Source organism: Callorhinus ursinus, unplaced genomic scaffold, assembly GCF_003265705.2.
Source record: "Callorhinus ursinus isolate GAN/ISIS: 27379988/994484 unplaced genomic scaffold, GSC_fseal_2.0 scaffold29, whole genome shotgun sequence".
NCBI lineage: Eukaryota > Metazoa > Chordata > Mammalia > Carnivora > Otariidae > Callorhinus > Callorhinus ursinus.
In genome coordinates, this window is record NW_027397091.1 from 2,786,118 (window position 1) to 2,799,269 (window position 13,152).

General features: G+C 48.9%; 1 protein-coding gene across 1 annotated transcript; it reads right to left on the bottom strand.

Annotated features, from left to right (window-relative positions):
- Positions 1–1,326: 1,326 nt before the first annotated feature.
- On the bottom strand, positions 1,327–12,942 carry LOC112827567 (prokineticin receptor 2). The gene is made up of 5 exons (XM_073878355.1): positions 12,789–12,942; positions 12,294–12,381; positions 10,963–12,169; positions 10,036–10,625; positions 1,327–4,358 (listed from the first exon to the last, which is right to left on the bottom strand). The coding sequence occupies exons 4-5, from the start codon at positions 10,488–10,490 to the stop codon at positions 3,659–3,661; spliced, it is 1,155 nt and encodes a 384-aa protein (XP_073734456.1). The 5' UTR covers positions 10,491–10,625; positions 10,963–12,169; positions 12,294–12,381; positions 12,789–12,942; the 3' UTR covers positions 1,327–3,658.
- Between the last annotated feature and the right edge of the window lie 210 nt (positions 12,943–13,152).

Consider the following 13,152-nt stretch of genomic DNA (forward strand, 5'->3'; position numbering starts at 1 on the left):
GGCCAACCTCCTGCCTATTGCCCTGTCCAGCGATTACTTATTCTAAGTTCCAATGAATCCCTTGCCTGCCACCAGTGTTCTATCTGAAGAAAGTGCCAAACACATTTGTTCTCATACCAGTTTCTCTCTTGGAGAAACTGTCCCATATTTGGAGCTCTTTGAACATCTGTACAGGAATAGGTGGTGCAAGCAAGTCCAGGAGGTAATGTGTGCCTGGCTGGCATACCTCAGGAGGGAGGCCGACTTGGTGACCAGATGGCATTTGGTTCTTGGGAAGCATGAAGAATGACCCCTACTCAGGGCCAGCTAGTAGTGACTTAGGTGAAGATTGCACGCTCTGTCTTGGGGGCCCTAGACTTGCTTTGTCTTTGAATATGAGCCCGTTCTCCCACTATCTGGGTCAGGGTCACCTCTCATCACGATCAGCTTTCCTTCATGCTCTAGCATCATTTCCAAATAGCTCCATGTACCTTCAAATCAATGTGTTCAGACCTCCCTCTCTCGTAGGGAAAAGAAACACAGGAGCACTAGAGGGGCGGTGGTGTAATTCTCTTTGGTTTCTCTGGAATCCTGGAGTCACATGGATGGGATGCACTCTTTCCTTGCTAGAGGGAGGGAAGGTATCTTTTGAGCAATTTAAGATTCTCCCAGGAGGTCAGAAACCAGTTTAAATGGCCCTTTAAACATTCTTAGAGAAGGTCATCTCCTTTGGGCTCTGCATACAGTGACTGAGTGCAGTCAGTTCTCTGGACCAGAGTTAGACCTTGGGGCAATGTTTTGGGTCCAACGAGTGTTCACTGTGTGTCCTTAAGCAAGTCTTTTCTTCATTTGGAATTTAGATCTCCTTACCTAAGCAAGGAGTAAGTTGAATCATATACCCTTAAAAGGTCATTTCCTGCGTGTGTGTGTGTGTGTGTGTGTGTGTGTCTTCTTGAGCCCAAGGGAGAATAATGGTTAAATTGAAGAGATGCATTTCAAAGCCATCATTTCCCCCTAGAAAGAGAACTCTTTTAAGTTTTCTAATCACTTCCCACATGTCACATTCTCCCTCATAAGTCTAGAATTGGTTTTTGTGCCTGAGACCTCAAAGCCATCTTTTGATTTCTTTAGGTTGAGAATCAACTTATTTGGATATTGGATGCTGAAAGAAAAACCTCTATTAGCTTCATCACAAAGCCATCTTTTCTCTTTTTCTGGCCAAAGAAATGGACCTGGTTTAAATTTTCAATATATGATAGTATGTATAAATGTTGACATAGCTGAGCTCATTAAAAGTATCTTAAGCTTATCATCAATTAGTCTTGAGAAGAATAAATACAAATGCAATTAATTTATTATTTATTACTTTAACACCAGTTAGGTGAATGGACAATCTCCATGCAAACACCAGTATGCATTACACAAACAAGACAATTTGAAAACGAAGGGGTAACACAGGCACAGAGTAGTTTTTGCATGCATGTAACCAACGGGAGGCTGGATGCTGGCATAAGCTGCCACTGTTCTAAATAGCCTTCAACAAGTTTCTTCTCTGTTTCAGGGTTGAACTGTTTAGGTTTATATCTAAACATATTAACTGTTTATATCGAAATATATGAACATATATAAAAGATTAGTGGGGAAAACGTTTGAACACTGGTTAAGATTCCATATGTTGATTATTTAATTGGATAGCAACATAACACTTATTCACTGGAAAATCACAAATACGCACTGATATTTACAAAAGCTGTTTCAGTTAAATTTAAATTAAAGGAGGATGGTACATTTTAGGATAAAGAGGAAAAAGGGTCTGAATTCTTTTGCCAGACACAATTGGTGCCCAGTCTACTCTTAAAAGAATCTTTTGATTAGGAGAAGAGTCAGGATGGGGGTAATAAATGAAAGCACAGTTATATCTGTAAGGAAAGCAGATAACCCCAAATACTTAGTTGATTGGCTTTAAAATGCATTATGTAATTTTTGTAAACACAGAATTTACAAACCATTTGGTTTAAGCTAATATTAAAGTCAGTTTGCATTTTCTGAGGTACAGTGATTGGGCTGAAGGTGAGTGTGCTGGGTGGTGACAAAAGAAAATGTTGGTTGAAGCTTCACTGTTGGGTAAACAAACCATTAATTAAGAAACAAGCAAACAACCCAATGACCCTTTCTCTAGAGAAAAGTAGGAGTTATCCCAATGCGGATGGGTCAATCCCAAAACACGGGCCATTTGTAGTCTCTGCTTCAAAAGGACCAAGGAAGAACTGAAGACATATATACACAATCACCACAGATGTAAAATAATACAAACATATGCAGTCCAGGGCTGTGCTGCTTAGCAACATGCAGGGAAGATCGCCAACACTTCTGAGGAGGTTGGTGGGGAGGGGCGGGTGTCACTGAAATTCTGAGGTTAAATCTTCCACATTTTAACCCAGGACAGGGGTTCCTTTTTTTGCCCCAGGAGGATAGGCTGCACTGTGAAGAGTTCTGGGGTCTCTGGTCCGAAAAACAGGAATGAAAAATTGGGAATGTTTGTTCACATTAAGTTACAGTGGATGGGGTTTCCCTTATCCAAACTGTTCAATATCACTTCTTCATTCTTATCACTGGTAGAGTTAAAAAGCACTTTCACCAACTATGGCCCCCGTGGGCTCTCCCAAGAGTCCTGTAAGGGAGACAGCACAAGTGTTTTCATCATCCTTGTTTGGCTGAAGCAAAACCAAGAAGCAGAGAGAATAAGCAGCCAGTCACATAAATCTTAGAATTAAGTCTTGAAAACCCAGGCCTTTCCTTTCCAAGTAGAGCTCATTTCGTTTGTTCTCAAAAGAGATTTGTCCTAGAAAGTGACCCAGACCTTCGCCACATAGATTGTGTTCATCGCCAGTGACAAGCTCCACCCCTTTCTCTGTCTCCTTCCTCCCAGACCTTAAAAGCCCAGAAAGCCTTTACACTAAGGTATCAGACTGGGTGTGTTCCTTATTTCAGGACTGCATGTCTTCACCCAAAAGCATGATGAGCTTGCAAGCATCAGTGGAAAAGAGATTTTTTTGGTCCTTTCCTTTGAAATTACACCATTGTAGCTAACCAATGGCCTGGTTATGAGAAAATTGTTTTTCTCACAGCCAGAATCCTAGAGAATATCTTTAGGGAGGTAGTACGAATGGAGTGGGAAAGTTCAATGGGATGGCATGAACCCTCTTCCCACAAGGCTATAAACCCCACACACTCTGATGAACTCATCCTTATGTTTGGTCATGGCTAAGTGGTTTATTCTATAGACTTTTGATGTTCCTGCCCTGATGAGATGCAGAATGCAGGTAGGGAGATGGAGAGTGAGTGCAGATAACCATCTGAGGCCCCTGACTGGCCCTAGCTTGGTGATTCCAACAACTTCTGCCATTTTGTCTTGTTATTTAATTTCGGCCCACAGTAGGTAATGGGGGCCTTGTCGGATCTCCTTGGTGCGGCCAGCACACAGTAGCTGTTCGGTCAATCTCAGTTGCTGTTACCTGTCTCGAGTCTCAACGCATGTCAGGACCGAGCAGCCTCCTGCCCCTTGAGGGCTGTGAGGCATGGAACACAGCTATCCTTCCCCGGGCAGCCCAGCATGAACTTGGCTACCGATGGAGTATGTGCAGAGTTCCGGCTTCTGGGCTTTCCGGACGCCAGCGGGTTATTTCAGCCTGATACAGTCCACCTCTTCCGTGGCTGGCATGCCGCTGGTTTTGAGGTCCAGGTCAGCACTGGACTTGCTCCCATGGTGCACAGGCCGCCAGTGGAGCCACATCATCCTCTTGAAGTACTTCATGGTGTTGTTCTTGACGGTCACGAAGCACACGGTGTTGATCATGCTATTGCTCATAGCGATGCACTCGACCACGTAGAAGGCCGTGAGGTAGTGCTTCTCCTTGATGAATACGGCGGGGAAGAAGTCGCGCACAATGGTAAAGCCGTAGAAGGGCGCCCAGCATAGCACGTAGGCTGTGAGGATGCACATGAGCACCAGCACTGTCTTCCTGCGGCAGCGCAGCCTCTTCCGGATCTGCTCAGTCTGGAAGCCCGGCACCGCCTTGAACCAGAGCTCGCGGGAGACCCTGGCATAGCACAGGGTCATGGTCACCACGGGGCCCACGAACTCCACGCCGAAGATGAACAGGAAGTAGGACTTGTAGTAGAGCTGCTGGTCCACCGGCCAGATCTGGCCGCAGAAGATCTTCTCGTGGCTTTTGACGATGAACAGGACCGTCTCCGTGGTGAAGTAGGCCGACGGGATGGCGATGAGGATGGACACCACCCAGACCAAAGCGATCAGGAAGGAGGCCGTTTGATAGTTCATCCGTGGTTTCAAGGGGTGAACGATGGCGAGATATCGGGGGGGGGGGGGGGTGGGGAGGAGAGCCATCAGTAATAATGAGGTGTGCTGGGAAACATTCCTGGAACTAAGCCCAAACACACTGCAAAAGCAGACAGAGTGGCACAACGAGTCTGTGTAATTATCCAGCTTCAACAGCCTTCATATTATTTTAGCAACATCATTTGGCATCTGGAGTAGTCTGTATTTAGTGGAAACTGCACAGGCTTTGGTCAAACAGGAGCAACAGATCCCAGCTTTGCCCCCTGATTGGCTTTGGGCTCTGGAGTCAATCACTCAGCCTTTCTGAGATTTGTTTCTTCAAATGCAATATGGGATAAAGTGACACCTACCTTGAGGGGCTGCTGTAAGTATTTAATATGATAATGTCTGTAAAATGCTTCACATGCAGTAGGTGTTCAATAAATATACATGGCATTATTATTGTTAGTCCTGTGGATACCACCTTGGCTTTCCATCTTGTCATTCTGCCCAAGAACCTAATCCTTTCAAAACTCTTCATTCCAAATATCTCATGGGTCAGAGGGGAAAGAAGGGCTCTGGAGCTCAGAGAGAGCTTCTCAGGGCAATGGATTAGGGCTTTCTCTTTCTCCACCCCCCCAGGTGTCATCCTGTATTACAGAGCAGGAAAGAGAACAGGGGTTGGGCTTGGTGTGGAATCTAAGGAATCTATCTAATGAGAGAAGTAAAAGACGTGACCAATCCCATTGAGTGCAGGGACCAGAATGCAGGCTCCTGATACAAAGCTTTTACACCCACCTTCCTGGGCTGTCTCAAGCTCAGATGAGGTGTGTGAAGCTGCCTTGACATCATACAGCCGTAACATAGCATGAGGCTTTATCCTGCTCTTTCCAGTGAGCAACAGTGCCGGGGAAAGAGGCTGGAGCCCTTTGTGGGGTAGGCATGGGAAGGCAGTCAATACAGGCTGTGTTATTGAGCAAGGCTTCACTGTAGGCAGCTGATGCTTATTCCTGCTGAAGAACCCCTGGAGCAGATGTGGTTCACCCAGGAGTGGGAGGGAGTCGGGATATTGATACACCAACCATCAAAGTCATTGGTGAGGGAGCCAGAGATGGCCTTCAGACAAAGAAAAGCAGGTGTTGGCAAGTGGCAGTGGACAGATGTGCACTGAAGTGATAGTAATAAGGGGATATGAGAGGGGCATCGATTGCATCTGCTACAATCTGGTAAATGCACAATAGGTTGCTGGTCCTGCTGTGTGCCCAACCTATGTATATGGAAACAAAGTAGAAGACACAGTCCTTGACCTCAGAGAGCTTCTCTTCTACCCAAAAACTAGAATAATCAAGTGATAGGTTAAGAACTTGAAGGAAGACACAGTCATTATGTCAGTGATGTAGTCTGGGAATGCTTCACAAAGATATTGAGATTCTGGCCACCTCCTATTCACCCTGTTGATGAAGGTGGGACTCTCCTGACCTAAATAGTACGAGATGAGTGAACACACAAGACCTGACACTGGGCAGATGAGACCAACAGCAGTTAACTAGTCACATACACTCACAGCCCAGGGGGAGGGACAGTGCCCACTATGTAGGAACATGTGGGAGTTGCACTCAGGGATAGAATGAACCAGCAGGGGCTGTGGGAAGCAGGCTTTATGGTGACAAGAGGATGAAGTGACCCTTGACTCCCATGGGAGGATGTGATTGGCTTGTTTGAATAATTTTCCCAGCTGGTGGGGAGGGGGGAAACCCATCAGATTGAGGATTAGGGGTGCAGCTGGTCCAGCAGAGATAGGAATAACAGGCCAGGAGACTTTCCTGCTGGGTGGAGTGGTGTATCTGCCAAGAACAGAGGACCTCATGGCTAGGGACCTTGGGGGCCCTGTGGTGTTCAAAGATGTCAAAACAGCACATGAAATTTCAGACTTTATAACACAAGAGCTTAATAAATAGCACTCAGGTTTCTAAACCAATTGAAAAATAAGGCAAAACGACAAGAAAGATGGATGGCCAAACTCTCACTTCCGTTGTGATGACACTGGTATTGAATATTGAGCATAAGGACCACTTCACACTCAATTAAATAAACCTACAAACCCCGACACAGGTGAGTGGGAGAGACACAGGCCTCCCTGGGCACTTCAGTTTACTCCTTGGTAAAACATGCCTGTCCTACTATGTAGAGATATCAGAAGGGCTATCTACTAGCATTTCTGGATGCCACAGTCAGAAGAAGAGCGAGGTTCATGTGCAGAGGACCTGGTTTCATAGAGACCCTAGGAGAGTGTGGATCTTGGGACACACACGTCCAAGCAGAGAGATGGTAACAATGACCTTGCAGATGTCCCTCTTGCCAATGGACAAGTCATGGAAAACGATCAGTTTTAACAAAGACCTATAGCCTCCAACATACTTTATGTCTGTCTCCCTTCTCTGAACCTGATAAGAAGCTGGAGAGGTTGTCAGCAAAGTTATTATTATGCCCATTTCACAGATGAGGACACTTAAGTCCCAGGAGCATAAGGGATTTATCCAAGTGTACAGCTGGGAACCCAGATGTTCTGAGTAACTCTTAGGCCAATGTTCCTTCTTTTCTCATTTATTTGATGTCAACTCTGCATTTTGGGATATCTTTTATAATGAGGAAGATGTTATGGGATGAGAAAATATTAGAATTTAAGAATTGATCCGAATAGAGGTAGGAATATAGAAATTCTCTTTGGCATTGGTTATCGAGATACTCTTCATGCTGGAATTATACTGGAGGAGGGGGAGCAGAAGGAAAGAGAGAAAGAGAGAGAGAGAGAGAGTCCTGAATTAGTTCTGCTTCCAGAGTCCTCTTGACTAGCCGCACAGCATTTCCAGAACAGCCCTCCCCTTCTCATCTCAGGCTCTGCTTCCCGCGCTCCAGTGGTCAGCTACATGCAAAAGAATGAAACCAGACCACTTTCTTACACCATACACAAAAATACATTTAAAATGGATTAAAGACCTAAGTGTGAGACCTGAAACCATAAAAAGTCCTAGAAGACAGCACAGGCAGTAATCTCTCTGACATCGGCCATAGCAACATTTTTCTAGATAGGTCTCCTGAGGCAAGGGAAACAAAAGCAAAAATAAACCTTTGGGACTACATCAAAATAAAAAGCTTTTGCACAGCAAAGGAAACAATCAACAAAACTAAAAGGCATCCTTTGGAATGGGAGAAGATATTTGCAAATGACATATCCAATAAAGGGTTAGTATCCAAATCATATAAAGAACTTATCAAACTCAACACTGAAACAACAAATAATCCAATTAAAAAATGGGTAGAAGACATGAGCAGACATATCTCCAAAGAAGACATACAGATGGCCAACAGACACATGAAAAGATGCTCAACGTCACTCATCATCAGGGAAATGCAAAGCAAAATCACAATGAGATATCACCTCACACCTGACAGAATGGCTAAAATCAAAAACACAAGAAACAACAGGTGTTGGTGAAGATGTGGAGAAAAAGGAGCCTTTATGCACCGTTGGTGAAAATGTACACTGGTTCTGCCACTGTGAAAAACAGTATGGAGACTCCTCAAAAGTTAAAAAGAGAACTACCCTATGATCCAGCAATCCCACTACTGGGTATTTACCCAAAGAATACATAAACACTAATTCAAAGGGATAAACACACCCCTGTATTTATAGCAGCATTATTCACAATAGCCAAATGATGGAAACAGCCCAAGTGTCCATCAATTGATGAATGGATAAAGAAGATGTGGTGTGTGAGTGTGTGTGTGTATATATATATATATTAGCATATATTGCGCACGCGCGCGCACACACACACACACACTGGAATATTACTCAGCTATAAAAAAAGAATGAAATCTTGCCATTTGCAATGACATGGATGGAGCTAGAGGGAATTATACTAAGCGAAATAAGTCCATCAGAGAAAGACAAACACCATCTGATTTCACTCACACATGGAATTTAAGAAACAAATGAGCAAAGGGGGAAAAAAGAATCAAACCAAGAAACAGAGTCTTAACAACGAACAAACTGGTGGTTACCGGAGGGGAGGAGGCTGGGGGGGATGGGAGAAACAGGTGATGGGGATTAGGGCATGCACTTGTTGTGATGAGCACCAGGTGTTGTATGGAACTGTTGAATCATTATATTGTACACCTGAAACTACGATTCCACTGTATGTTAACTAACTGGAATTCAAATAAAAACTTAAAAAAAAAAGAAGAATGGTGGTAATGTTTTCAGCCTGGGTGACTTGGTGGACTGGAGCCGGGAAGCTGGTTCGGGGTGAAAAAGGAACCATTCTTTGTGTTGTAACTGGATGGTTGCTTCCTAAGAAAGTCCTATGTTGCCCAAAACTCCCCAGCCTGATAAAGACAAAGGTTTCAGTGCGACAAAGGGGAATGAGAACAGTGATAACTCTCCCTTGCGTGAGCATCAGAATCCCTCAGGGAATTGAATAAAAATGCAGATTCCTGGGACTGAGCTCAAGGGATTCTTATTCAGTAGGGCTGGGGTGGGGCTGAGGGATCTGACTTTGTATCATTTGCCCTGGGCAATTCTGTACAGTTGGTTGACAGTTGCATTTTATAAACACTGGTGTTAGGGCGGGAGAGCCTCAGAGCTGTAATAACAAAATGGTTTTTCCTGCTGGAATTATGTTACAAAAAGATGATGATTCTTCTACCTCTGTGTGTATTTCATTATGGAAAATAATCAACTGGCTGATTAAAAAGAATGACAAACCTAAATAGCACCAAGAACAAGGAAAAAACTGATGAATTCAAAGGAGACCAAAAAGAAGAAAGATATTTTAAAAGACACGTCATCAAAATGAGTTTCAGCATTCCGTGGACCCAGAGGATGTTTCACCAACTGCCCCCCTGGAACAGAGCCACTGGTGGTCTGACACTCGCTTATAGCTGTTTACATAATTAAAATGTGTAAGATTTGTCATAAGCTGCTACTAGAAATTTTATAAATTTTGTAAATTTATAATAGAGCAAGGACTTCTAGAACATCTCATGCAAATGTATGCAAATGAGCACATGGATGTATGCAAGAAAACAAAGGGAAGGATGTCCTTCTCTCTTTTCTACAAATAGGCCCTTACCTTATTTTAAAATCAGCTCTACAACAAAGCCACCAGGAACAAGGGTACATTACTGTAGGACTCCGTTTTTATGAAGTTAAACAGGCAACACTAAATTGTGCTGAGTGAAATCAGACGGGTGGGGTGGGAGGACTGACTGGTGCAGGGCATAAGGGAGTGGGAAACGTTCTAGATCTTGATTTGGGGAATGGTGGCAGGAAAAACTTGGGACGTGTTCTCTTGACCGGAAGTTGCCCTGGTGAAGTCTGCCGTGGCTTCTAAGTAATAAGCTGCCCAATCTTTCTGCTTTTGGCTTTTGTGTTTGGGGCTCCTCGCGGTCAGGTGGCATGCCTATCCACGGCAGATGTCGTATCTGCAGGTATGGCCCAGAGCTGGGGGGCTCAGGTGTCTCGCTCTTGCCCATGTCTGGGGGGAACCTGAGCCACAAGTGGAGACACCGGGTCTCCTCTTGCCCCGGATAGATGAGCGGCACGCAGATCTGCAGCAGCGCCAACGTGTCAGAGCTGAAGTGAGGGAAGGGACAGCCTGGCTCGGCCCCCGTCTTTATCCACCCCCCGCCCTGGCCCACATCATCCTCACCTGTCGATAGCGATGGCCAGCAGGGCATTGGTGGAGACGTAGAGTGAGACGGTCCGCAGGTAGTTGACAGAGGCACAGAGCACGTGGCCATGCTCCCAGGAGAGCTGGCGCACCACGTAGTAGTCCATCTCGAAGGGGCAGCAGATGATGGCCACCAGGAAGTCGGAGATGGCCAGGTTGGCGATGAGCAGGTTGGTGAGGTTGCGAAGCTTCTTATAGCGGGCAAGCGCAGCAATAAAGATGAAGTTGCCAACGCCGCAGACCAGCATGATGCCTGCCAGTGCCACACCGATGACGATCTTGGCAGCGAAGAAGGTCCGGGTCTTGGTCATGTCCTCACCCTCGTCCAGAGGGAGGTCATAGTCACCGTAGCTGAAATTGAAGGGGACGGGGGAGGTATGGTCTTGAGCCGGACTGAAGTTGGGTGCAAAACTAGCGTTTCCAATCTGGGCTGCCATGGCGAAGACTGCAGGTGGAGTGGTGTGGGGGTCTCAGCGGGCTGAGTTGGGGGTCCAGACCTTCTGCTGTCACGACTCACCCAGCCCAGCACCCTGCCCACATCCCTGAGGAGAGTCAGCGTGCCATCCCGGACCCTGGAAGGAGACACAACCAGTGGGCACTCTGCAGGAGGATGCCTGGGAGTATTCTCCCAGGGTTCCCCAAGTATAGGCCAACCAGACCCAGTGACTCCCCTCAGACAGAACTACCCCGGGGGTACAGGGGAAAGGAGACAAGAAATCTGAAAATTGGGAAATCTTCCATGGGCCGTCCGGCGGTCCTGGGCAAAGGATGAATTGGACTCTCCAAAGACATCCAAGAAGAACCTGCATCTTTGCCCTTTTCCCAGGGGCCAGGATCTGCGTGCCTGCCCAGTCACATTCCCCTTCCCCACCATCAACTCCTGCAGGGTCTTCTCAAAGTTTCACAAGCCTGCTCCAGGCCGCTGGCCCAGGCTTCCACAGCAGTCACAAAGTTGCGCCATCTGTTGGTCAAGGACACTGAAGCCAGAGGACTGAGACACAGCCAGGTCTTTCCTCTAAAGCAGGGCACTGCTCCCTCTGTCCTGGCCAAACCTCGGACGTGGAAATCACCAAACCCATTTTCACATGAACAGGCTGAGTCATCTTGGGCCAGTGAGTTATACTGTCTGAGTCCCGATCTTCCTGTAAACCAAATTCCTGCTGCCTAGCCCAGGGCCTGGCTCGTAGTAGGGACGGGACAGGAGTCTGTGGGATGAATGAATGAATGAGGATCTGCCCAGGATTGTGTAGGTGAAGGGGGCTGTGGATCGGATGGAATGCTGCTGCTACTCCTCTGGGCTTTGGAAACCAGATCTAAAAAGAAATGCTTTGTCTGTGTCTCCTCCCTGCTCCCACTCTTCTGATCAGCTCCCTGTCCCCTTCACCAGACCCCACCCGGTTGCCCACCAGAACCAGCCCTAACTGGGAGGCACCACATCCTGTCACCAAGGTGTCCATCCTCTGAAAGTGGTGGCCGCTCCATTTTAACCGAAAACAGCCCCCAAGAATGGCGGGTAGGGCGGGGGTAAGGTGGTATCAGTGAGGACCCGGGAGGGTCTGAGGGCTGAACTATCCCTCATTGCCTGAGTCCTTTATGTTCTCAGTACCTCAAGATGCCCACGGCAAAGGAAAATAAATTCTCTGAAGTACTGAGGGGACATCATTGGATTCAAGGCGTCAGAGGGCCTCAGAACCCCCCGCATCCCCAAACCCGCAAAATGAGGACCCCAGCCACGGAGCTGTGACTCGCCTCTGCCCGCTTAACACAACTGGAAACGACCCCAAGTGTGGGGGCCACGGGATGCTAGTAGCAAGAAGTGGACCAAACAGGACAGTGGGTTTGGCCCGGCCCCGTCAGAGGAGGCGGAGAGCGAGGGACAGGAACCGTAGCAGCTGGGACAGCAGAAGCGGGGTGGCCGGGCCACTCCGACCTGCGGCGCGTCCGCCCGCTGCGCACCCGAGGGATAGACCTCCGACAGATGAGTTCCTCCGTTCGGGTGGCTTCTCCCTCTCCCGCGAAGCCCGGATCCCCGCAGACGGCGCTCAGCCGGAGACCGGGAAGCAGGACTCGCGTCCTCTCGCCTTTCCGCGCTGCGCGGCTCTCCAGTCCCCAGACCCTAGAGGAGAGAACGTGAGACTGGGTGGCGCAGGTCCCGGCCCCATTTTTCGCGGGATGCACTCCCTGCCCCAGACCAACCCGATCCGGGAGTCCTCTCCCCTCCCCTGCCCTCTCTTACTCACTGCCGGCGCCGCCCCGCAAGGGCGGGAATCGAGTCAGAAATTCAGGCTCAAAAAGCGAAGCGTGAGGGGCCTCCGGACGAGAAGAAAACTGTGGGTAGGGGCAGGATCCGGTGAGCCGGGAATTCTCCCGGAGAGGCTTCCCTTTTCAGCTTACCTTTCAACAAGACGCCCCCCGCCCATGCCCTCCCCTACAGTTTGGAGCTCGCCCGCCGGCCCAGCACCCGCCGGCCCGGCCCCCTCCGCCCCTCCGCCCGCGCCCGCGCGCCCCAGTCCCGGCTTCCCGTCGCCGGGTCCTGACGGGCCCGTGGTGGGTGGCGGACTCTCCCGGCTCGAACTCCTCTACTTGGAGCCAGCCCGAGTGCCTCCCGAAAGGTGCGGGAGGCAAAGCCACCGGAATCCCCTCGAGAGAGAAGTGGGCGTCAGCGCTGCCAGCCCGGGCGACGCCCCCCACCGCACCAAGGGAAGACCCGGACTGCGCAGAGCTCAGCACCTTACCTGCCTGGGCGCCTCCTCCCGGCTCGCTCCGCTGCCCTGGCCGCTCGGTTGGGTCCTGGGGGACCCCAACTTGCGCGTGCCGTGGCGCTGCGTACGGGTTGTCCTGCTTTCTTCCTTGCTCGGGCGCGCTTCCCCCGCGCGTTGCGGTCTCTGTCTTCCCGCTGGAGTTGGCGCTCCGCCCCTGCTGTTGAGCACGGCGCCTCGGACCCGGCCGGGTGCGCCCCGCCCCGCGCTCGACTCCGCCCTGGGGTCCCCAGCCCGCCTCCCTCGGCTCAGTGGCACAGTGTGGGCGCTGCGCTCCTGCACCTGGTGTGCCCCGGGCGCGGGGCGCGCGCAGTTCTGGCTGCGTTGGCGCTGATCCCTA

Excerpts from the sequence above, each read along its gene's own strand:
- LOC112827567 (XM_073878355.1), bottom strand. The coding sequence starts at position 10,490 with ATGGCAGCCCAGATTGGAAACGCTAGTTTTGCACCCAACTTCAGTCCG. Across the intron at positions 4,359-10,035 it reads CTGCTGGCCATCGCTATCGA|CCGATATCTCGCCATCGTTC; the intron begins CAGGTGAGGATG and ends CCCCCCCCCCCC.